We start from the raw sequence: 24,660 nt of genomic DNA on the forward strand, positions 1-24,660 counted from the left end.
TTTGTGACTAATGGCACGCACGCAATCGTTATCGTTGTAATTTATTCCAAGTTTAAGATGAAGGGCCGGATAAGGTGCGAGAGACAATAATTTGAAAAAGCCAGTGTGATGCCTCAGTTAATGAGCCACGTCGTTTTTTTTTCTTCTTTTTTTTTTGTTCACACTGCCGCCGCCGGGGTCAAAAGCAGAACGCATACTGAGTGAGAGGGAGTGGGAAACTGAGCTGGCAATTCAGGAAAGAAGAGAGAGCAGAGAGGGAGGGTGGAGCAACGCTCTTCTTAAGTGAAATTCAGCTTTTGAAAAGAGATATAAGATCATCAGTGCTTTGAAATAGGAGCTCAATTAGCACCTGGAGATGAGGGGTATGGCTGAGGCCTATCCCCAGAGACACTGACTCTACATGGCTATTGCTGATGTCTGAGCTCAGATAGCTGCACCTTTCGATTGGACAGTACTCAAGAAGAGGCCACGAAATGTTTAAGTTAATTCTCCTGCTAAGAAAAATCCTGGATGTACAGCAGAAGGTATGAAGTCCATGCATGACCACCGAAGGCTTTCTTCATATAGATGCGCCAACAGTGTTGTTGTACTCAGAATTCCTCATGGGGGCAACAGAAGTTAAGCACCATAGCTTTGAAGCTGTTTTTTTCAAAAATCGAATTTTCTTTTGTGTTTTTATAATTTGCCTGAATATCTTTGGATCCATCTCTCATGCATCAAGCATATTTGAAAAGGACATATTTGAAACGATAGCCCAAAGGCACATAACTAATAAGGAACACCATTCATTGTTTTGGGCTACTTTTCCCTCTCCAACCGCAGACGAATGTATAGCTGCTCTCGGGGAGAGAACACAGTGTCTCCTAATGTGAGACACACAGTCTGATCAGTGTGTCTCCTGAGCCTCCTGGGCAACATATGGAGCCCTCCAAGTTAGTGCTCAACTTCCCAGCGGCTGTTGAGAAAAAAACTGCTGCACTAACTGCGGGCCCTCAGAGAGCTAATTAGAAACCCTTGTGCATAAACCTTGCTTTGGAAGTTGCTGTGGGGCTGCAACCAAGCCCAAACCAAGGCAGGATCTGTGCTGCCTGCGAGATAATAAACAAAAATTGCATATAATGTCAACGTTTGGCATCCTCCAGTAATGGCCTAGACTAGACGCAGTCCTTTTTGAATCCCATCGATCAAAAAAATAAAAAAAATTTAGGCCAAAAAAACGTTTGAACGTCTACAGCCTTTTTAGTATGTGTGACAGAGCTGTTTGGATTCATTCAAGCATTTTTTCTATTAGAATTCCGGATGCTGAAATCCTCACTAATTATCACTCCCCACCCTCCAGTGGTTTAAACTTGTGATTTGTAACAGATAAAAATCCCCACATAAGGGATCCTTTTACAATACATGTTTAGCTGCGCAGTAATTAAGCTGTATTAGGCTTCATTCATACCTGCCAGAGTGTAATACTGCACTGTTACACAATGACGCTTTCAATTAATGGAAACGTCTAAAAACCAGCAGCATACATCTGGGATCACTATGCAGCAGGGTCTAGTTTTCACTGTATTTATCACGTGCTGTAAAGCCAACACAATTACACAGACCTAACATAGTAATTGTAATGTAGCAGCTCTTAACAATGGTAGAAATGGGAATTACCTTGACGGAAAGCGTTAAGGTTTAGGGCGGAAATTGAGGAAGAGGAGGAGAAGAGAGGAGGAGGGATAAAAAGCACAACCTTTTACCCAACTGTAAATCACTCTTCACTTTTAAGAGCCGGTGGAAAATAAATAATGTGGGAAAGTGCAATGATTTCAGTGATTTAAGGGGAGCTTTTGAGAAGCGTATTACTAGAGGTGACAGCCGGCGGGAGATAGGCAGGTTGTGTTAAGAGGAAGGGATAAGAGGCTATGACATTATGTCTGCAGGGTTAAGGTGTCAGAGTCAAAGCGTGAACCACTATTACTGGATCAATACTTCTCAGTTTTGCACTTATCTCTGGGCCCGATGGTTAGCAGAAGCTTTTTCTGGATATACACACAGCGACTAAATGCCACTATACGTGGAGAGTGGGGGACTGCTCCATTTACTACAGCTGGAGAGGGACATTGGAACAGGAAATGTTTAATAGTAAAAGACTAAGAAAGGTTGCTGGAATTGTTAGCCCATTGCTTTGGAATGTTTTTTTTTTGGCTAAATATAGAACCGTACTGTTTTTTATTAAACTGTGCTTTAAATTCTAGATATGTGTAAAAAATACAGTTTTTGTTTTGCCTATATGTTTTGTCAAGCACATGCTGTTGAAAAATCTGCCCTCTCAAGGGAAGTCCATCCTTTATAGCTATAAAAACACAAGTTATACTCATGTCATGTCCGCTCTCGCAAAGGGGGAAAAGGAAAAAAAACACATTGTCACAGCCTGAAACAAGAAAAAGTGTGTCTACTTTCAAGTCTTTCATTAAACTTCTGAAGCCTCCGAGTTAATCCTTGCTGTACCTAGAACAAAAACTCAGCATTCAACAATTTAAAAAAGCAGAGAGAGAGAGAGAGAAGGGAAGAGAGACAGAGAGAGAGGTGGAGGGGAGGAGGGGTGGTTTGGGCAGGCCTGATCGCTACATATTCATATTCCTATGCAGCGGCGTTATCACTTAAAAGGCTTTCTAATTACAACAACAAGACAAAAACTCCTTGGATTCCTTCCAGACCCGCTAAATGATAAAATAAGCTCACACTCTCTCTCTCTCTCTCTCTCTCTCTCCCACTCTTAATCTCTGCAAAGCACCTTGGAGCCTCATCTCCCAAATACAGGCTGAATGAATGCTGGAAAATGCCATTTAGAGATGCAGGTGTGACATTTGATAAGAAAAACTTCTGGATTAAATATGTTCTGCTAATGAGGAGCCCGAGCATACCCCATCAGGGCAAAAAAAAAAAAACTATTGGGTGGGATTGTGTGCGCGCTGATAACATTCCATACGCGCAAAAAAAAACACCCCAAATTCATTATTAATAAACAGCCGCAGTCTCTCCATCACACACACAGAAAGAAAGTCTGAGTCCTTCAGTAGTAGAGACAGGGATGTTGCGTCTCATTAAGGAAGAGGCTAAGGAAGAGAATGGGGGAGGTAGGGGTGTGTGTGTACGGGGTAGGGGTATCAACTGTTTTCATATTTAGCTGTTTAGGGCTTTTTTGGGGGGGAGTAGGAGGGGGGGACAATTTCAAAGGCTATGTTAATGGTGCATTGAATGTTGGAACAAAAGAAGGGGTTGAAAGTTTCAGGGGAATCTGGCAGTGTGAATTGTAATTCTCTGGCTATAGCTAATACTGGAAAAGAGAGGGGGGATAGCAGCTATGCAGGCAGGGCTAAGCCATTGGTGCAGTAGACTGGGAAAGTCCCTGGCCTCGGCTTGACATTTATAACGATTTGGAGAAGATTAAAGCCGTATTACAGGCTGTAGTCCGTAATGTGGGCTCTGTAATGAGGTGTTGAGTGCATTACCGTTAGCTGTGGAAGTTTAGCGGCGCTTTCAGACCTTTTTCGCTGGAAAAAAGACAGCCAGAGAGAGAGAGACAGAGACAGAGGGAGAGGCAGAAGGAGAGAGAGAGAGAGAGTGAGAGAGAGAGAGGTTTCAAAGAATGCAGATACTTGACTGCACCCACCGTGGTCATCTCCAGTAGGAAGACTATGAGTCTGGGAGCCGACCAGAGCGAGAGAGGGACTCCAGAGGCCCTGGCAGTTTGAAGGCGAGGCTGCCACCACCGTGTTGAAGACGTGTCAGTCTAAAGCAGCTTAGTTCAGCCAGCCAGCAAAGTGTCTCAGACTGACAGGCGGCACTTTGTTATTCGGACCAGTAACTGTAAAGGTCCATGTCTCACCGCCTGGAAATATTTCATATTCAAATAGAAATTAGAAAAATGGAATTCTGTGGTATTTCAGGCGTTGGGCGTTAAGCAGTGCACTTTTTTTTCTAAAAGGTGAAGAATGCAATTCATCGGGGGAAAAAACAGCTTTAGGATTTCAGCCAGCTCTCTGTTTTGACAATTACTGTTTTGGGGGCCTGGTGGCTTTTCACTTTATTTTGTTTTACAGTAGCCTACATAGTAAAAAAAAAAAAAAGAAAAAAAAAAAGGAGAGTGGTGCCAATTCTAAATCCAGGAAGGGGAGCAAAAAATATGAATATTCTAAAAAGGTGTTAAAAAATGTACGGCTTATCTGTGAAAATAAAAACACAGGTAATTTGTGGCGCGCGTGTGTGCAAATGAAGGTTGCAGGTGTCGTCCGTCCATTTAAAAAGCCTCTTTATGATGTTAATTAGTTGTTAGCGTCATTTCCCACCCTCCGCTATGGAGCGTGAGAAGTTCACAGACCTGCTGTTAACTGGGAGTCAACCGTTTCAAGAGGCTCCCAAACAGGACGGCCAGTGATAACAAACAGGTTGATGGGGGCCTGCTGATGCCTATGGCAGCGGGATATTGCAAAAAAAGACAATTGAATTTCTTAAGGGGAGAAATGAATCTTCTGGACAGGCATTATCAAAATGTTAAAACAACACACATTGCATGCAATTTGCTTATGCAGGAGTGGTGATAAAGTGTGCTTATTTAAAAGATAAACAAAAGGGGGGATCTATAGTGCAGTAAATTGTACATGTGTGTTTCTTTCCCCTATGAGTAACGCCAGAGGTTTATAGTCCCAGACACAGGCAGGCAGCCGTGCTTTATGGCTCCTCCTGTTTGTGTGATAGCGCTATTTATGATATTGGAATTTATGTTGTTACTGTATTCATCCGCACGCTGTCTGCGTGTGCTAGTGGTGGTCCAGTATTTAAACATTACTAAGTAGATTTGGTGGTTGTCTTTGAGTGTATTTGATTGAATGCCTTTGAATGATATCAGCTGTTAGCAAAAGGGGGTCAGCTTGGTAATCCTCTGCTGTGGAATCCGGCCCTCCCAAGGTTAAACTTCGACATTCCAAGTTTTTCCCTCGAAGGAATGAAGAGCCAAAATCCAATAGAGAGGACTAGATTCATCTCTTCCGTCCGCCCCCCTTTGCTTTAGCTATAATCTTAACCCCCACCCTCGCAATAACATTTCCACTCTGGTTCCTCCGACGACTCCAGACATATTTGCTCTTCCCTTTAGCCGCTCGCACGCGTCCCCCGTCAAAGATTTAAACAGCAAACATAAAATGTTGAAAGATAACCTGCGCAAAAGAAAAAAAAAAGCTTTGGGAGAGAGACTTGACTTCCTGAACATTATTTTAAAGAGCAGATCTGAGAGGCTCCGGCGCAGCAGTCAGGGAGCGATTATCTGCCGTGATCCCTCTCCCGATGCACCAAAGTCATTCATCTGCCCATCCTCCTCCACACACACACACACACACACACAAGCAGCCCCTATGCAAAGGCAGGCCCCCTAATCATGTCGACAACGTGTGTCAGTGCCGTGGATGAGCAAGGCCTAGAGATGAGAACGGCTCTGTAAACATGGGCAGGCAGCAGGGAGCTTCTCACACACACACACACACACACACACACACACACATACTCAGAATAAGCAAACAGGGGAAGATTTAGGGATTTTGCCCAGGCCCAACTTTGTAGTATCGGCTCAGGGTTCTTTTTTCCCGGCGTTTTCCGGGGTGCTGCCTATGGGATATTGTTCTTAGCTTATGAAGTGCCCGCCCGCTCGTCCTAAGCTGTGTGTCTTTTGTCAATAGAATTACAATTTTTGGGAGCTGGATCTTTCTCTCTTTTTCTTTTTTTCTTTTTACCCCTTCTCTCTCCTCCTTAGGATTTAACTATTCAGTTTCGGCAGTGGCCGCACCACATACTGTCTATGTATGCTGTCATTGACCTTTGCTGTTGACCTCTATAGCATTCAGATAAACCTGCAGAATCTTTATTGGGGAAGTCTTATTATATACTGCTGCTGCCATTGTCTCACTTGACCTCTGTACATTCATTGAAGTCAACTTTTTTATATATTATTATTTCCCACACTGTCGAATCACCAACTATCATGACAGACTATTGTAAATCTAGCGTGCATCAACTGTGCGTGCCTTTCTATAAACAGGCTAATACAATTGGCTGTATCAAACAGGGATGTATATTAACGACAAGTCAACTGTGCTCTCTCTCTCTCTGCTGCGCTGTCAGGATTCTATTATGGAGCATGCTCCCGCCCCTTGTTTTGATACAGCGGTAATTTAAAAGACCCATCTTAATTGACTTATTTTTTTTTCCGCCATGTCTGTCGCTGGCTGAGCTTGAGCATGCACCCGCAAATAAGAGTCTTGTTTCTTTATTGGGGCCCACACACAATGTGCCGAGTTCAATTTTACCATTCATAATGAATGCAGCCCCGCGCCATTCAAATGCAGCCATAAGCACACAGCAGATAAGAATTTAATTAAATGTAGATTAAAACCAAACAGGAAAACACACTGGCTGATAATTTTTTATCACGTCCCCTGGTCATATTTTTTTCTTGTTTCCCTCCTCATACTTTCGACTTGTTCCTCCTTGGGCTACATCTTTTTACTGCTATGCCAAAAGTGGCAAAAAGAAGAAAAAAAAACACCTCGCACATCTCACCGTGGCGCCGCGAGATTGTGTAAAATGCAAAACGAGGGGCGGTCACACGATTAATCAGAAAAATCCTCGTGTCTGGGGAAGGATAGAGGCTGGCGGTGGATTGAGGGAGGGGGGTGGCATAGGGGTGCAAGTAAGGAATTAGTTGCTTCATCCTAAATTTGCATCATATTCCAAAGGACAATCCCAGCACTGTAGGCAAGGGGAAACTGGCATATCTCGCTCTCTGCAGGAACAATTAAGTATTTCCCCACAATGCTGAATAAATGTCACCTTCAGTATCAAATTGTCCATACTTGCTAAACATGGTGTCACAGTGAGTGCCTGGAAAGCATGCCCGAGCTGAAAGAGAAACCACTATTTTTAGTGGACCGCCGCAGCCTTAGCTACGTAACATACTGTAGGTAGTAGCAGCATACATTCAGGGGGGCTGTGTTGAACCCCACTGGGGGATACCAAGTGAGCAGGAGACAAACTGGAGCCTGTTCAGGGGTTTCCCACTATTGGAACATTACACCCTGGTCCTCAGTTACATATTTAACACACACATTTTTACATTTGTATACTGGACATTTCCTTCTGTTTTGTATTTAAATTTTCTAAAAAGTCAAAGTGACAGAAAGGCCTTTCGAATATCAGAATGGAACCATTGTGTTAATGCTCCAGAATTTTTGATTAATTTATTTTATTAATAATTTTTTTCAGTTGAATACATTAATTTTCCCACCATCTGGTGTACTTATCATGTGGCATATTCCACTTGTTTCCAGCTTTTTTCTAACCGTTTCAGACAGCTGTTGGATTTGAAATGTACCTGAATGACTTGAAAGCTAAAATCTGCCATTGCAATTAATTTTTTTCTTTTAATCAGGTGAGGATCTCATACTCTGCATACGTAAACAATTTCTCAATGATTTTTTTCACAGTGGAAAACACAGTGGAAATTATACTTTGGAAAGAATTTGCCATTCTGTATTATAACAAGTGCTGTCGCGTTCACAGATAAGTTACCTATGAAACATTGTCTTGGTAACACGGCAGTGGACTTTTAGCACTGGTGCCATTGCTGCTGCCACCTCCATGCCTCTGCCCTGCCTGCCTGCCTGCCTGCCTGTACCCATGCCCGCCTGCCCACCACCCGCGCTTGCTTGCTGCATCTCAGTTCCACTCTATTACCCTCACACGGGCGATTGGCCCTTTTTCTGTTGGGGAAAAGAGCAATTTCCTGTCGCAGTCTGTTTGATCAAGTGCTAAACCTCTTGTGATCAATAGAGAGACAGATGTCGGCTCCAGATGGCCGCGCGGTGATACCTGGGGGCAGCGTAGGGGGGGCTGTGCCAGGGACGACAGAATGGCAATGAGCAAGGGCAGGCGGCTGTGCTCCCTATGTCCGCCCCGTCCAACCGACACACACAATGTGACAAACGCAATTAGGCCCTTTTAGCCACAGATTATTTATTTCCCCCTGCAAAACCCCACGGAAAAATTTAATTAGCAACGTACTTTAAGCAATATGTAGAATTACAAGGGGGGGCAGAGACAAGAGGGCATGCTGGGATATGTTTCACCGGTGACTGGTGTGTGTGTGTCTGTGTGTGTGTCAGACAGTGTGTGTGTGTGTGTGTGTGTGTGTGTGTGTGTGTGTGTGTGTGTGTGTGTGTGTGTGTGTGTGTGTGTGTGTAGGTCTTATTAGTATTATTTCTGTGTATTGCTGTGCTTTGATCGAGCAAACAATTTAGCACACTCGTAATTAGGGCACAGAAACACTGTAAGGCAAATATACTGTATGTTAAGGCGTAAATCAATAAGAATTCATGAAGAATAAAAACCCATTACTTCATAGAATTTAGTTTCCCTATATGTTTTTCAAAATGGATGACAGGCGCATGTCGCTTGGCTCTCTGTCCTTCTGGAGAGAGGAGAAAAAAAGTACTGCCAGCACCAGAAGGCCAAAATAGACCTTTTTCCAAATAGGAGAGACAGAGGAGGAGATGGCTCCCAATTTTTTTTTTTTTACGGCAAAGCATTTGCATTAGGGGTTGGCATATCCACCATACACACACACACACACACACACTCACACACACATACACCCACACACTTAAGAAAAACACACACAGACAGACACACAGACTGGCCAGCCAGCCAGCCCATGTGGCGTAGGGTCTGCGCCATGTTGGAGGAAGCACTGAGGCGATGGCGCGTTGCTCTCCCAGGGAAAAGAAGGCGAGCTCACCGGCGTTTGGCCCTGCGCCGTTCACCTGCTCCCCGCTGACTGAGGCATGCTGGGTAAAGGGGGACAGGGGCCACGGGGCCACAGCTGTAGTAGAGTGAGGGAGGGGTAGTCTGCTGCTATAGTGCTCAACACTGTGGCGCCCTGTCACGAGGGGTCTCCTGGTCCCATTAGCAAGGGCTCGGTCAGGACGGTGGCCCCCCTCCACAACCAGCCTGCCGCCGCAGCAGGGGCCGCAGTAAACACATGTCGACTGGCCACGACCAGGAACACAAGGCAGCACCACTACCCCGCAGAGAAGGAGCGCTAATAGAGAGCTCAACGGGACAAACCTGTCCAAATAAAGAATAAAGCAGAGAGAGGAGAGGAAAGGAGCCAGTCAGAGAGAGAGAGAGAGAGACTTTAATAGTCTACTCCACTTTACTGTGTGGACAGGGAGGAGCTGACTGTGTGTAGGGTTAGGCTAATGAGGGAAAACAGCTTTGTACTGTCGGAATGTGTGGCTGGTATTGTCTCAGGCTGACAGCACAGAACTATCGCGTGTTAGTTACCTGCTTTATAGAAAGTGTCAAATGTTCTCAATCATCATTTGATTTAAAAGAGGGCATTTCATTTGTTGGGAATAAATGAAAATAGAGAAAAGAAAATTATTTGGATAAAGGATTTTTTCTTTGTGTGTGTGTGTGGTAAAAATCTATAGTAAAACTGCTGATGTTTGGGCTCTTAAATATTCCACCATTTAATACATTTCAGCGGGAAAAGGGATACATTTGTGTAAGAATTTATAAATCTAAATATTCATGCTCTGTCTTTGCACTCTAATAGAGCAAAAATAGCTGCTAATTCACTTTTTCCCTCGGAAGTATTACACCACTATTACCAGGCAAACATCCCCCTGCCAGTATCTATCTGAGTGTGTTGAAAAAAAGCTACATGAATCTCCAGAGACCAGCCCAGGAAAAAAAACGACATCATTTTAATTTCAATTTGAAACATTTTCAGTTTTACACAGTTAAACATTTGCTGAATCACATGGTTGCAAGATCTTTTTTTTTATTCCCTCAACTATTTTAATGATGTTCAAACAAATCATACATGTGTGTGTTGAATGACATTGTTCGGTGTGTGCTGTGCTGCTTTCATGCCTTTGTTGCCTGTGAATGTATACTATTGAGAGAGCGGGCTTGTACCAGGCTCCCCTGGGAGGACTTTTTAATTTGTGGATTCTGACCCCGCGTGCCATTCGCTCGAGGCCATCCGTGAGCTTCTCGGTACTGGCTATATATCTGCAAGAATAAAAAAAAACACTTGATGCTAAAATTAGTCTGGGACGCTGTAGTAGTGAAAAAAGAATGGGAAATCTAGGGGGTTTTGGCTGTGTGTGTGTGTGTGTGTGTGTGTGTGTGTGTGTGTGTGTGTGTGTGTGTGTGTGTGTCAGGCAAAGGCATGGCACAAGTCAGGGGCTGTGTAAACACATATTTACTCAACACTTAACAGTTTTCATTTTGTCCTCGGGAATGGGAGATTGTTTTCACCCTGCTGCAAATTTAGAAATTTCGGACGTAAAATATAAGAGGCTTTAAAAAGCATTCTGACGTCATGCTTGATTGCTGTCATTATACAGAAATGCAGCAACAGACAAAAGATTATAAAATATATATTTTATTAATCTAAGAAAATCTAAGAACATTTTAGTCCCACACTGAAAAAAACATAAAAGGTAATTTTCAGGCAAAATAATAAGGTCGGAGGAATACCTTTTGATCCAAATAAACGAGAAGATCTTTAGTACCTACCTGCACGGGTGTACATAAGACAGACTGGCATCTACGCTGCTCTCCCATGTCTGAGGCATCTTTGCATCATCGCAAAGGCAACAACATCCACCGGCCTATACAGCTTGAGCAAGAGAAGAGTGCCTCCTAGTGGCCAAGACCAAGCATGAGAAATGTAGAAGAGAGTGAATGAGAGATAGAGAGGGAGAGAGTCCATCTGAGTCAGTGCCTTGGTTGAAAATAATAGTAGAGTCAGCTAATTCTAGTTTAGTGTACCGTCAATAAAGCTTGTTTGACCCTGTGAAAGATGTCCCCCCCCCCCCCCCATTTGGCTCTAACTCAGCGTTTTCCTTTCTTGCTCGCTCCAGCCCGGGTAAAAGGGATTGTGGGTTTGACAGCCGTGAGTCATCCTAATTATGTGTTCAACTCTGATGATCCGAAAACAGTATCCAAATATTTACCGTCAGTATTCATATGGAGGATTTGTTTAGCGTTTGTCACAAAACACTCTCTGCCTCTCAGATGCAGATATAAAGATATTATTCATTCATGATTTTGGGATAAATATTTTCACAGGAGCTAGTGGGAAGGAAGTTGAATGCGAAGTTGTCTTTTTTTGTGTGTGTTTGCGTGTGTGTGTGTGTGTGTGTGTGTGTGTGTGTGTGTGTGTGTGTGTGTGTGTGTGTGTGTGTGTGTGTGTGTGTGTGTGTGTGCGGGTGTGGTAGCATAGGGAAGTAAGTGATAAAAGTATGTATTACATTTCTGACAATAAGGTTAAAAGTGGACGTCATCATAAAAATCGATGGACAATCGAGAGAGAGAGTCTGTGTGTCTGTGTTTCTGTCTGTCTGTCTGTCTGTCTGTCTGTCTGTCTGTCTGTGTGTGTGTGTGTGTGTGTGTGTGTGTGTGTGTGTGTGTGTGTGTGTGTGTGTGTGTGTGTGTGTGTGTCTGTGTGTTTGTGTGTGTGTGTGTGTGTGTGTGTGTGTCACTGTGTCATTCACTCCTCCCTCCTATGACTGAGGCTTTGCTCAAGAAGAAATAGTAGTAGAAGAATTAGAAGCAGTGGTGGTTATCAAAATGCAGCTACTTGATATTCGTAGGTGTGCGAGGAGAGCTTGTTCCCATTTGTGTGACCAGGGGGGGGCTTGGAGCTGATTTGAAGACAAGAAGAGTAGAGGTCTTTAATTACAACCCCTTCTCTGCGTAGCTTCAGGCACCACTAGCCATCACTTCACAATTAAGAGCAGCAGTTAGCGCAGCGACCAGTAGACAGAGAATAGGAACTTTAAGGGGGCAGAATTACCTTAACCAAGAGAGAGAAAAAAAGAACAAATCAACTCCAGGCTTGACAAAGGAGGGACATTTCAGTTACACACTAAGTCGGCTAACATGAATTATAAGTGTGTAAATGTATAAAATGGTCATCAAGCCTATTACATGAGAGTATATCCAACACATCTTGTTCCCAAACCTCTTCACATTTCTCAAAGTGCACCATTGCAGCTTTATAATAGGTGACCCCCCCCCCCCCCCCCCCCCCGCTGCGGTGCATTCAGGTATAATGCCAATGGGGGCCACTGTCAGTTTTTCACCAAGAAGCCCCATTCACCCCTCCCTCCCCTACAATAGGTGGCTGTGTGTGGTGCATTGAAGACTGCCTGCACTCCTCTCCAGTGCTGTAATGGCCTCTGCAATGGCTAATGTGTTTGGGACAGATGGGAGAATGGCAAGTGCTGATGTGCTTAACTACGCATTTTACAGCGAAAACTATTAAAAGAGTTGTGTGCTGTTTACACACCAACATTTGAATACCTGTCTTCAGGCCAGTTTAATTATCCGGGCCCTTCTGTTATTTTTCCCTGCCCCGCTTTGTTGTCTCTCTCTCTCTGCTTTTTTCGCACGAAGGCATGAGAGATTTGTTTGCGGCTTCATTAAGATATGGCGGGTTGGTTAGCCGTTTGCAGGCAGTTGGTTTAAAAATTAATAAATAAAAATTATTCCTGCTCAAGTATCTCTTATATTCTCCCTGCCTTACCCCCATACACATACAGATACTGTACACAGACCTTTTTCTTATAAAGTCATTATTTAAAGTGAGAGAATTAAAATAGAAAAAAATGCCCAGTGATGCCTGCACTTTGAAATCTCTCGGGGGGGCTTTAAGGCAAAGGGGAGGGGGACACGCGCCCTGAGTCCCCCCTCGTGATTCATCCTGAGACATTTGATTAGTTTATAAGTACTTATATGGTGGTGGGTGGAGAAAGGGTTTGCATTATAATTTTTTGTTTCATGAATTCCTTCATATGTTCATCTTCAACTGTGTGTTCAAATAAAGCATTAATCAAAGAGAAGAGAGCGAGGGGGACGAGGGGCATTTAGCCAAGCAGAGCCATAGTCTCTGGGCCTCAGTGAGCCGGGTGGATATGAGTATTGAGAGAGACCGTAGAGAAGCAGTGGTTTTTTAATTATCTGGACAACGTACAGGATGCCGGTTTTGATTGTTTTAATGAGGCAGCTGGCCTATTGTCTCCCCCTTAATTCCTCCATTGTTTTTAGAATATGTCATAGTTCTTTATTCTTTTATCAGGTGCTCTGCAGGAGGATTTAGACAATAGCCTTCATTCCAACTGCATTGGCCACTGCACAAAGGCAGGCTCACTGCAGACAGTTAGAGAGGCAAAACAAGTGCAAATCACCAGGCTGCACTTTTTCCACAGCCCTTTTCTCCCTCAGTTTCTCGACTTGCGCTTTTTTGGTCTTTGGCTTGGACCCTTGACCGCTCCTTCCTTCCCTCATGGCTGCTTCATTCATACGGATCACGCCATTGTCATAGGTGGTTTACCTGTGTTTCAGCGATAGAAATCACCTGTCATGAAATGGCTGTCAAGAGGGAACACAGCTCCTTCGCGGAATATTGTTTTTGTCGTCTGCCCACCTGACGCCTCTGCTGTGCTGCTTGATTTCTATGCCATGCCTCTCCATACATGTGCATGAAAATGACATATTTATGCACAGTAGTATGAACATATCAGTCAGTACATACATGCACTGTATATGCATGTGTACTGGCATTTGTTTGCTTTTAAACAGATGATCTGGCTGCACAGTTAATCACTTTTTTGATTAAGAAATGATGTTTTTGATTAAGAGATTATGTATGTTAAGCTGCATTAAGACACTATCATAATTCATTTCAGGCAAACAATCAATTTGAGAAACGTATTACACAAAATGGCGGTTAAAACTGGACTCAAATCTGAGAAGGAAAACACAATTGATTTATGATTGTGATGACAACGCAAGTGTATAGTTCAAACCCTCAGTCAGCCTGCAGCCCCATGCACCTCAGTACCACGTCTTGGTTGAGTGACTGTAACAAGTGCTGCCTCAGTGGTTTGTGTGCAGCTCCAGTAAAACTAGGACACGCAGTCCTTAAAAACTGACTTCCAGCATTCTCTCACACACAACAGATGGATCTGTAGCATTCTTGGCTGAAGGGGTGCAATCTGAGTGCATATTCTGCTGTCAAAAAGGCAGTGAAACATTTTCATCAGAACTCTACATAATCGACTTCATTTCAGCTGAGCAAGAGCATACAGTATTCTTTGATTTGGATTGATCTGAAAAAAAAAGACCAGTGATTTGTGTCTGTAGCGTCAGGGGGCCTGGTTCATAATTCTCTTTGTAAGCCGAGCAGCGTCTGAACTAAAAGATCCGTTCAGGCAAGAGAGAGAAACTTTTATGGCTGTGACTGCGATATATATTCCCCCTTTGCCATTGTCGGTGGCAGTTTGTATCTACCTTGATGGTAACTTGGGCAGACAGTGGAGAGGAGTTTTGTTATTTTAATTAGGAGATAAAAATTCAAAGGGCCCACTCCAGGCAGTATGACAGAATCAAAACGGTGAAGTGGAGCGGCCTGAAGTGTGTGTGTGTGCCTCGTCACAGCAGATTGGCCGACAGATAGGCACACTGCTCTTTAGTGGCGCTGACACGCACACGCAGGGCCACGCACGCACACTCATGGGAAAGGAAGCCTGCACTCACAAATGGGACTTTGATAGATAGCATATTTTAATACTATTTCACTCCTTTTGACACGTTTTATGCCGGTCTAATGTTCAAGTGCTTTACCAGCGGATAGGTAAAGAGCTGGAAAAAGGTTTTAATAAAAAAAACAGCAATGTGAAATATTGAAATATTCCATTTTGAGTTGAAATAATGGGGGCAATTCATTTCAGGAAAACTTAATGATTTATACATAATGCATGACGTAGTAGTGTTAAGTCGAAGAGGCAGCTGTTTTCATTCCATGGTTTTCCATTTGGAATACATCCACAGTAAAGTGGATTGTTTTCATACATAGCCTTGCTTGAGCACCTTCACCGTGTCTACAGGGCGGTTTTAAAGCCAGTGAATCATAGGTTTTTGTGTAAACATGAGTAATCAGTGTTTCACATGTGTTGGGGGCTTTGCTAGCTGCATCGTCCTCCCCATGCCTTCACACACCTCTCCTCAGGACTCTCTTTATTCCACATCAGCCGGGGCTCAAATCACATGTCCCCCCTCTCAGCCTGACACTCTGTCGGTATGTTTGCACATCTTTGAAAGCTAACAGTGTGCTTTAATTAATTGTCCAGCTTTCCTTCAGAAACAATGTCCTAATTCTGCCATTTAGCGGGAGCATATCATAGTTTGTTGTTATCTCCCCCGCCAGATTTCTGTAAATAGTCATATTAAAAAAACTTTAATCTCTTCAATGGAAAATGAAGTGCAGCTGAAAAGCCTGTCATGTGCTGAGATAAATATTATCGAAGCTAAAACCTTCACTCTCTCTCTCCCTCTGCCCACCCCTCCTCCCCCATCCCCCTTTCCTCTGAGTTAATGAATATGTTCAGAAGATTTCAGAGGAATGCTTAATCCCAAAACACAACAATCTAATAATATGAAGGACCTGTCTCAGTGTTTGGAGCTGACAACAGCACTGCAGGCTACGCTCTACCCCAGCTGAGGTTCGCCTGGCTTGTGGATATGAGCACCTAAAAGACATTTGAGTGACAGTTAAAAGAAAGGGAATTACCTTGTAAAGGGTTTATTCACTCACATTACAAAACACATTGTTCCTCATATACCATTTGTGTTATAGTTTTGGTTTTACTTGACCCGGTTTTTGGATACGTGTCTGTGAGATTTCTGCTTCCATGCCAAAACAATGGAGGTGACTCAAAATTAGTTTGTTGTTCTTCTTTCAGTGCTGAAGCTTTTCTTTTTTTCTTTAGGCTATTCATGTGAAATGACAAATACGCCTATTATTAAATTTGCAGAAAGCTATAGTATAACATTTAAAACATTTGCACTCCATGTCCTACCCAGCATCCTGTTTCAACATCACGGTTATGCAACACTACATTGAAATACTGATTCTTTGAGATGAGACACCATCCCCGGCACACCAAAATACAAGTTTCCTATGTTGCATAATGCCCTGACTGAAGTCCAGAATTACTCACATACGCAAAGTTTTTTTCTTTTTCCATGCAGCAAGCATTTAAATGTCTCCGTTATCTCTATGTTGTGCAGGTTGCCAACTGTGGTGCACCACCACCAAGAACATGATGGAGGGCGAGGAGCTGGTGGCGTTTGCCGTGGACTTTGACTCTCGTCTGCAGGCGGTCAACCACATGTCTCTGAGTGAGGGCATGTACCCAGCCAGGCTGCTGGACAGCATCCAGCTCCTGCCACAGCAGGCTGCAATGGCTTCCATCCTGCCCACCGCTATCGTCAACAGTGAGTGTCCCACGCAACAATCACACACGTACACACACACACACACACGTACACACACACACAAGACAACACACAGCCTGCACTCAGTCACCTGCTTAACAAGGAGCGTTGTCTCCGCCCGGGCGTAGATTAACCCAGATGAGTCTCTGCGCTGGAGATAAGAGCCGTCGACCTTCAAGTTTTTGGGTTCACATAAACACACTGCTGCCCCAACTCAACGTGTTAATTGCAAAATACACGCCTCATGCAAATAGTGTGTTTGTTTACTTAGCGAGGGCTATCTGGGTTCAGCTCAACAGGGAGGCTTTCTGTAAGCAGATGGTCCAGTGTTCTTGTTTGCCCTTGAGAAAGGGCACCAACCCAGTGGTAGCAACGCAGCGAAATGCAGCAGCTGAGGATTTGGTGGAAAAGCCCTTTTAACACACAGATTGAGAGTCAGAACTGTAGAAGAGAAGTGGAGTATGTGTGTGTATGCAAGTGTGTAAGCTCTTCATCTTTTATGCCTGAATATGAAAGCACTGGAAATATCCTGATATCATGTCCCCTTTTGTCCACTTCCTTGTCCCCACAGAGGACATCTTTCCCTGCAAGGCATGTGGAATCTGGTTTCGGAGTGAGAGGAATCTGCAGGCCCATCTGATGTACTATTGCAGCGGGCGACAGAGGGAGCCAGAGACAGTTGTGGAGGAAAACGACAATAGTCCCCACCAGACCCCCAGTATCTGCCCCTTCCCACAGTGCAACAAGAGCTTCTCTGGAGCCCGGGCCCTGGAAATGCACTTGAGCACCTCACACAGTGGTGAGTGACTATTTCAAGAATTTTCTAAGGAAACTACTTTTTTCACAGCACAACAGATTTAAATGTTTTTTTTTTCATTACGGCTCTTGAAAATGGATGCTTTCAATCAATGTTCAAAGAAGAGGGTCTAAAGAATAAGTGTTGTTATATGAATCAGGAAAGGACTTAGTTTACACAAGATTGGAAAAACGACTTTCAATTCCTTACGGAAATATACATATCCTGCTGTCAGCGAGCATAGTTGACAGTTTATCCTTGAGCAAAAAAAAAGAAAAAGAAATCTAGTGGAAGCTTGCCATAATGCATGAGCGTTTGATGGTTGCTACAGTTAACTCTAAAAGGAGAAGTGGGAGGCGAGATTCTGAGCATTTCTCCCTTTTATCTCCTTCACAGGTGTCAAAATGGAAGAGAGCCTCCCTCCTGGCACCAGCTTGAAATGCACAATCTGTAGCTACACGGCAGATTCTCTTATTACATTCCAGCATCACATCATGTCTCACCTGTCACAGGCGGCCTTCAGATGCAATCACTGCCATATCAGCTTCCAGAGCCACAGGGAACTCTTACAGCATCAGGACTTACACGGGCACGGCAGCAAACTTCACAGGGAAGGCGACGGCACCGAGCATTCCCCCAGGGGGCCGGAGGAAAGCCTCCAGCAGCAGCAGGCCCGCGCGGAGCTGGCCAACAGGAAGGATGCTCTGCTGGGGAGTCCCAAAGGGGCCCTCAACAAGGAGACCAGCACAGAGGCTGACAAGGCTGAGAAGAAGCCCATGCTGTCTGTTCAGAAGGGAGAGGCCCACCCGGGCAGCAAAGCTAGTTTTTCCTACACTAGGATCAAGTCGGAGCCCTCCAGCCCCAGACTGGCCTCCTCCCCCGTGCAGCATAACATGCCTACATTTCCCATGGGCCCGTTCTTGTCTCAGTTTGCTTTCTCCCAAGATATTTCAGTAGTCCCGCAGGCTTCCGAGATTCTGGCGAAAATGTCGGAGCTGGTTCACCGGAGGCTGCGCCACGGAGGGAACAGCTACCCCCCTGTCATCTATAGTCCTCTCATGCCCAAGGGGGCCACCTGTTTCGAATGCAATATTACCTTCAGCAACCTGGACAACTACTTGGTCCACAAAAAGCACTACTGTAACAGCCGCTGGCAACACATGACAAAGTCCCCGGACTTCTCCGCTCTCTCAGATAAGGTCCCAGAGGCTGTGAGCCCCAACAGTAGCCACAATTCTGTTAATATGTTGACCGGCTGCCACCCTACAGAGGCTGACAATCACCTCATGCAGTCGGCCTGTCTGAACTCCAGTGTGTTGGACATGATCAATGCTGGAGCCAAAGGGCCTGAGAAGGATCTAGCAGGACAGGTGAAGAAGGTCTCTACCCCAACTGGGGCTGAGGAGAGGCTGAACGGCAAGCCATTGGAGGTGAAAAGCCCAAGTACGGGTTTGGTGGAAAGTGACAATGACCCAAACAAGACAACCTGTGAAGCCTGCAATATCACCTTCAGCCGTCACGAGACTTTCATGGTCCACAAGCAGTACTACTGTGCCACCCGTCATGACCCGCCCATGAAACGCATGTCCGGCAGCAAGGTTCCCTCCATGCAGAGAACCATGAGGACCCGCAAGCGCAGGAAGATGTATGAGATGTGTCTCCCTGACCAGGACCACCAGAGGCCCCCTATGGGTCAGCCAGGTTTCCTCGGACTCCCTCCTATGAACCCTTGTACATCCCAGGAAGCTGTGGAGAGTCTAGTAGACCGCTTCCACCCTCGCTGTGACATCTTCCCAGGTATGGTACCCAAACACCTGGAGGCCTCTCTGACTGTCACTAAACCTATCCTGGCTCCCAAATGCAATACAGGGGAGCAGCAGGAGCTGGACGCTCCCATAGATCTCAGCAAAAAGTGTTCGCCAGTCCCTGACAAGACATGTAGCTCCCCTAAAAGACTGTTGGACTATCACGAATGTGCAGTGTGCAAGATAAGTTTTAACAAAGTGGAGAACTACTTGGCGCACAAACAGAACTTTTGCCCTGCAACAGCCGCTGCTGCTGCCGCGGCTGCCGCTCAGCAAAAACCACAACAAAACAATGAGACAGGCGGCCTGGAGTCAGCCATGTTCCCAGATGTGAAGAGCGAGAACGTGAACAACCCTGATGACGCCTACGATAAGAGCCCAGGCAAATGTGAGAAGAATGGCAATGGGAAGGCGCTGGTGCAGAATGGGGGCTTGTTCCAGGTGCCAGGACTAAAGGCTTTTTCCGAGCCACAGATCATCCCATCGAAAGATGAGAACAAGAATATGTTTCTGACCCACTGCCTTTATCCTGGAGCAATAAAGAAGGCGAAAGGTCCTGAGCAAATATCACCGTATTTTGGGATAAAGCCCACCGATTACGTGACTGGGGGATCAGCGATCCAGGGAGAGGCCGGCGAACAGGAGCAGACCGTTAATGGCGGAGGAGAGCAGGCCCAGCAGCCTACTGCTAATGGCTGCCCCCACCCTGGAAAAGAGCCCCTTCCCCTACTGCCCAAGAACCGGGGCATGGTTATCGTCAACGGGGGGCACAAGCAAGAGGAGCGCTCAGGCACAGCTCCACCGCAGCAGGAGAACCAGCCCCAGCCAGACGGCCAACCCCCCAATCTCTCACCCACGTGGGCCTCCGAGAACCAGGCCGACTCCAATGAGAACATGTCGCCCTCCTCCAAGTCTCCAAACCAGGAGGGGCCGCCCACAGCCACCAAGGGTGTGAACGGCTCCGGAAGTGGCAAGTACTGCCGTCTCTGTGACATCCAGTTCAACAACTTGTCAAACTTTATCACCCATAAGAAGTTTTACTGTTCGTCACATGCTGCCGAGCATGTAAAATAAGTCAAGAAGAACAAGACATCCTCTTCTTTTTCTCCCTCCCAAACACCTCCCAAACCCCTGGCCCTCCCCCCCTTTTCCCGCCCTTTTTTCCTCCTTTGTTTTGGTACACTGGTGTGTCTGGAATAGTGCATCACGCAGTGATAAATGCTGCTTGTGGACAATCAAGAGAAGCTTCATTGTTTAAAGACTTAAAAATGCAAAACCGTTGGTTAAAAAAAAAGAAGAGAAAAAATGAATCAAGAATAATATTGGTGCCACTTTCACATTAATTTATTTTACAATCAGTATTAATAGGAGTAGTGATTTTAATTTAAATTCAAAATGAAATTTATATCAGAGTTGTTTGTAATGTTATTGTATAGTCATTCTTGTGTAGCACACATATTGTTTACACTGTAATGTAGGCTCAATGAAACAATAGACAATACAAAAATGAGATGCATTTTAGACACAAAAATAGCTACTGAGGCACTTGTGTATTCTTATTTGCTGTTCCAGTTTCTGTGTATGGCCAAAATGTCACTTTCAGATTGCTACTAATGACTTGTTTGCCTTTAAAAAAAATCACCTTTTGGGAGTGATAAGCAGGCACAACCATGCATCTCACATTTTGGCATATACACATGGCTTTGCATACATATGTGGCTGTTTGTCCCTGTCTCTTTTCTTCAACTCAGATGTGGATGTTTTCATCAGGATGGCAGCATTCTTGTACAGTACTCGTATTTCTGTTTGATGATACACTTTGGTCTCCCTTTTTGAAATTTGCTCTCAATGCAATACTTTGTAAATTAGGGGAACATTACTGAAAGCAGTATTACGAAATGGGGACTGTGGATATAATTATTTGTTACCCCATAGGGAAAAAAAAGAAGTTGTACAAGAATTAAGTTTATTGCTGATGAACAAGATGGGTGGGAGGTCAGTGGGGATACTGATGTAAAATGATCATTCCAATGTCCTGATTATGGGAGAAAATGTTTCTTAAAACGTTGTTGCTATGCATGTATATGGATGGAATTAAATTCCAGATCTGTTGGAAATTTTTATTTTGATGTGGTGTCATAATTAAACTTAAATCCTCAGGATAAACCATTGCCGTCTGGTCTTTCTTTCACACTGTTGTATACCAATCAAAACAGTTCCAGTTTGCCACTAAAGTAAACACAGTACAATTAAGAAAAGACACAAAGGTACATGAAGATGTATTTTCAAAAAAACGCACAATTTGTCTGCAGGCCAGACTCCTCTGTTTGCAAATTATAAAAATGAAAGAAAAAAAATGTATGTCCCAAAATAGAGTTCTTCATTTGGCTTTGATGTTATTCACTTATTATATGCGAGTAGTAAATGACTGTAGCTGATGCAACAGAGACAGAGGAACTCAATGTACCTTTTCCTGAGGCTATAACATGGCAGAATCTCAAGACTCAAGACTGAAGGAGATAAAAAGTATTGGGTTGAGCAATGGTGTGTTTGACCTTTACATTGATAAGGAGTTATGTATTAATTTGAGGTACTGGCCAATCAGGTTAAGAGACTGAAATAACAACTTGAAAGATAAGATTTTCTGAATCTTAAGACAGCAAATATTTCATCACACTGAATGCCCTCCAGTTATTTTCAATTAAAAAGAGCTATGCAAAAATATGTTCAAAAATTGACTTCTTGATGAACCTCTCCCAGACACGCAGACAATCTCTACAGATTGCTGCAGGGAAAGGTAGAACGATAACTTGGAATATTTGATTGAATATTTAAAACATATTCTGTGATTACTCTGCCCATGTCTGGGGTATTGTTACATGTAGGCCGTGGGTCACTGGCTCTGCTGCTTGGCTTGTCGATGGCTGACTAGCTTCCTCAGGTGTTGGCTGATGGCAGATGGCTGCTTGTAGATCATTTGCCGGTCGGCTCCTTTTATGTGAATGTGATTGGCTGATGGGTAGGACTCCTTCAGAAACTTCTTTTGAAGCTTGGCTACCATCTGGTGTAGGGAAAAGGATGATTTACAATGGGGTTTTACACATTTTTCTGTCACTTTAGAAAATGGTAATAATGCATCATGGAGTTGTACAGCTATACAGTCAACTATAAATCCTCACCTGGTTTAAGTGTTCTGGTATCTGCTGGTCATAGGAATCCCCAGTGATCACACTCACTGACGTCCTGCTGGAGAGGGGCTTAAACTTTGTGATATCCCTTTAAAAAGAAAAAATATGTGGGATATGTCAATGTTCATTTTGATTTTCCACATTAAACATTGGAAAGGCACACCCATCCAGAAAAGAATGACTTTCTGAGAGTCTGCCGTACCTGATTTGAGCTGCACTTTCATTCATAAAGTAGTGCTCATCCACAGCGCCGCTCTGGTGGGCAGGGTTACTTAGTAAGTATTTCTATAAGAGACAAGAGGTAGAAAAAGCTAATCAGTCACAAAATCCCAAATGGATGAATGAATATGTGAATTGTCATAAACGTTAAGGCTTACAAGACGCTACTAACATTGTCTTCAGAGGCAAGAAAAAACAAAAAACAAAGTAAAGAGTGCATACAATTGCAATATAAACATGTGATAAACACACTCGTCAGATATAAACATAAATTATACAAATGAAACATGCTCTGCTAAGTTGAATGTGAACTTTTGATAAACATTAATAAGCTATGTCAAACGTGTTGTTAATAAACACTCACTGTGATCTACATTCATCTGTCATATCAAACTGACATTTTCAGGAAAAGCTAGACTCATTTATCAGGATAAAAAAGGACTTTTATAATTTGAGATGCATTTCATTTTCAACCTCGTCCAAATCACAGCTGAAACGTTCTGTCGTCCTCTGGGACTGAATGAAAGCTTCAGGGTTTCGAGGTCTCTTGAAATCTGGTCAGTTCAGGTTAAGGGTGACATACTACTCAGGGTAGTAAGTGTGAATGGTATACAGTACCTTACACTACAAGTTTACCTATTCATTTCTATATTTATATGTTTTTTTTTATACAGAAAGGCCTCTTTACAAATGGACTTTAATTGTATGAAGTGTTTGAAAAATGGTATTGTTTTGTACATGAGAGCAAGCTTCTGAACAATAGAAAGGGGCAGAAAAAGGCAAGAATACCCAGTAAGCAACAGTTAAAGAAATGTACATCAAAACCGGTGCATATTTTTAACATGAACAGAACACAAGCAGAAGGTTGAAGAATAGATATACGTTTCACACTTGTCCCTACTTGTTTGACTACTGCCCCCCCAGATCCCTGCAGCTCAAAACAAAAGTTAAGAGACACAAGATTTAAACGGTGTAGAACCGCCCTGCCTAACTGACAACATACTGTAGTCATTCTCTGATTGCATCCTCCAATGCCAAGAAATACGTAATCCTTTAACGCCATAGCCTCATCCAAATTGTACATCTCCGAGATGATTTGGAAAGGATGGGGGAAAATAAACTGTGCAAGCCGTTGCGTTTGCAATTAAAAGGTGGAGTCAGCGATTCTGACGAATGCTTGGTGTCAAAATCACTTTTGTCAAAATCAACTGTATCCATCACCCAGCATGTGATGGGACCAGATATGTTTAGTGGCATTAACACAGGACACAATTCTGATGCTCTAGTTCATTAAGCAGCGGCTGCAGCAACATGCCCTTGAGAGACGGACCGGGTGCTCTATTGAGTCCGGCAAAGCGTGTGCGCATGTTTTAACCTTCCCCTTTTTGTGTCTACATAAAAAAAAAACCTTTCTCTGTCCTTGGAGGATTCGAGCACAATGATCTTCCTTATCTCCTTGGCAACAACTGTAATACTAAGAAAAAGCTGAAATAGTTCCCCGTCATCACTGCTGCCATCAAACTGTGGGTGGCTGACAGGCAGTGGAGATCAAGGAGTCTTTACCAACTCTACGCATTCATAACCTGAGCAGGCGTCATGGCACCGTGCAGGCCAGTGTTATTTTTAAATGCTGAACGGATGTAAGAAATGTCACTGTGTTCACAGGGGGGGGGGGGGGGTCACCAAAGTGTAGGTTGTATCTACTAAACAAAAAAGGAAAATAAATTAAAAAAAAGAAATGGTTGGTTATATTCAATTCAATGAACTTAATTTATCCGTTAGGAACTTCTTTGGTGCAGGGCATCAGTGTGTGTAGTGTACAGTTCGCATACCCAGCAACACAGTGCGTCACCGGGTAAAACTTTCAAGGCACAATACATGAAGAATAGGCAATAAGAACAGGAAATAAATAAATCAGTAACTACAAATTCTGGTTAAAAGTGTATATATGAATAAATATGAAATAAACAGCAAATTCTCTCTCTCTCTCTCTCTCTCTCTCTCTCTCTCTCTCTCTCTCTCTCTCTCTCTCTCTCTCTCTCTCTCTCACACACACACTCTCTCATGCACTCAACAAGAATGTTTCTCCCGGCTGTAATAAGGTGTCAGTCTATAGGGAGCATTGTTCCATGTAACCAAAGATATTGGTTGATGTTGAACAGCAGAATCCATTACTTCTCCCCTCTGCCTGAAATGTTTTCTATAACAAGTAGAAAATGACTACAGGGCTTTAGGACAGGCACAAGTGTCACCCACTGTATGT

At 43.8% G+C, this 24,660-nt stretch overlaps 2 protein-coding genes across 3 annotated transcripts in view; one reads left to right on the forward strand and one right to left on the reverse strand.

Annotated features, from left to right (window-relative positions):
• The window catches only part of zfpm2a (zinc finger protein, FOG family member 2a), a gene marked incomplete at both ends in the record, with an annotated part of 129,237 nt that extends 109,173 nt beyond the window's left edge, over nucleotides 1-20,064 (forward strand). Inside the window, 3 exon segments of the mRNA XM_080039025.1 lie at nucleotides 16,183-16,389; nucleotides 16,961-17,188; nucleotides 17,582-20,064. Coding sequence (XP_079895151.1) covers nucleotides 16,183-16,389; nucleotides 16,961-17,188; nucleotides 17,582-20,064 — 2,918 coding nt within the window.
• A 288-nt stretch (nucleotides 20,065-20,352) lies between these two features.
• LOC307259317 (uncharacterized protein) overlaps nucleotides 20,353-24,660 on the reverse strand; it is a 31,020-nt gene continuing 26,712 nt past the window's right edge. For both annotated transcript variants that reach the window (XM_080039116.1, XM_080039115.1), the window contains 3 exons: nucleotides 22,381-22,463; nucleotides 22,170-22,266; nucleotides 20,353-22,051 (listed from right to left, as the gene is read on the reverse strand). In XM_080039116.1, coding sequence (XP_079895242.1) covers nucleotides 21,884-22,051; nucleotides 22,170-22,266; nucleotides 22,381-22,463 — 348 coding nt within the window. In that variant the 3' untranslated portion in view covers nucleotides 20,353-21,883. The remainder of the gene's footprint in view (nucleotides 22,052-22,169; nucleotides 22,267-22,380; nucleotides 22,464-24,660) is intronic.

The sequence above is a fragment of the Ammodytes marinus genome (genome assembly GCF_949987685.1).
Source record: "Ammodytes marinus genome assembly, chromosome: 13".
NCBI lineage: Eukaryota > Metazoa > Chordata > Actinopteri > Uranoscopiformes > Ammodytidae > Ammodytes > Ammodytes marinus.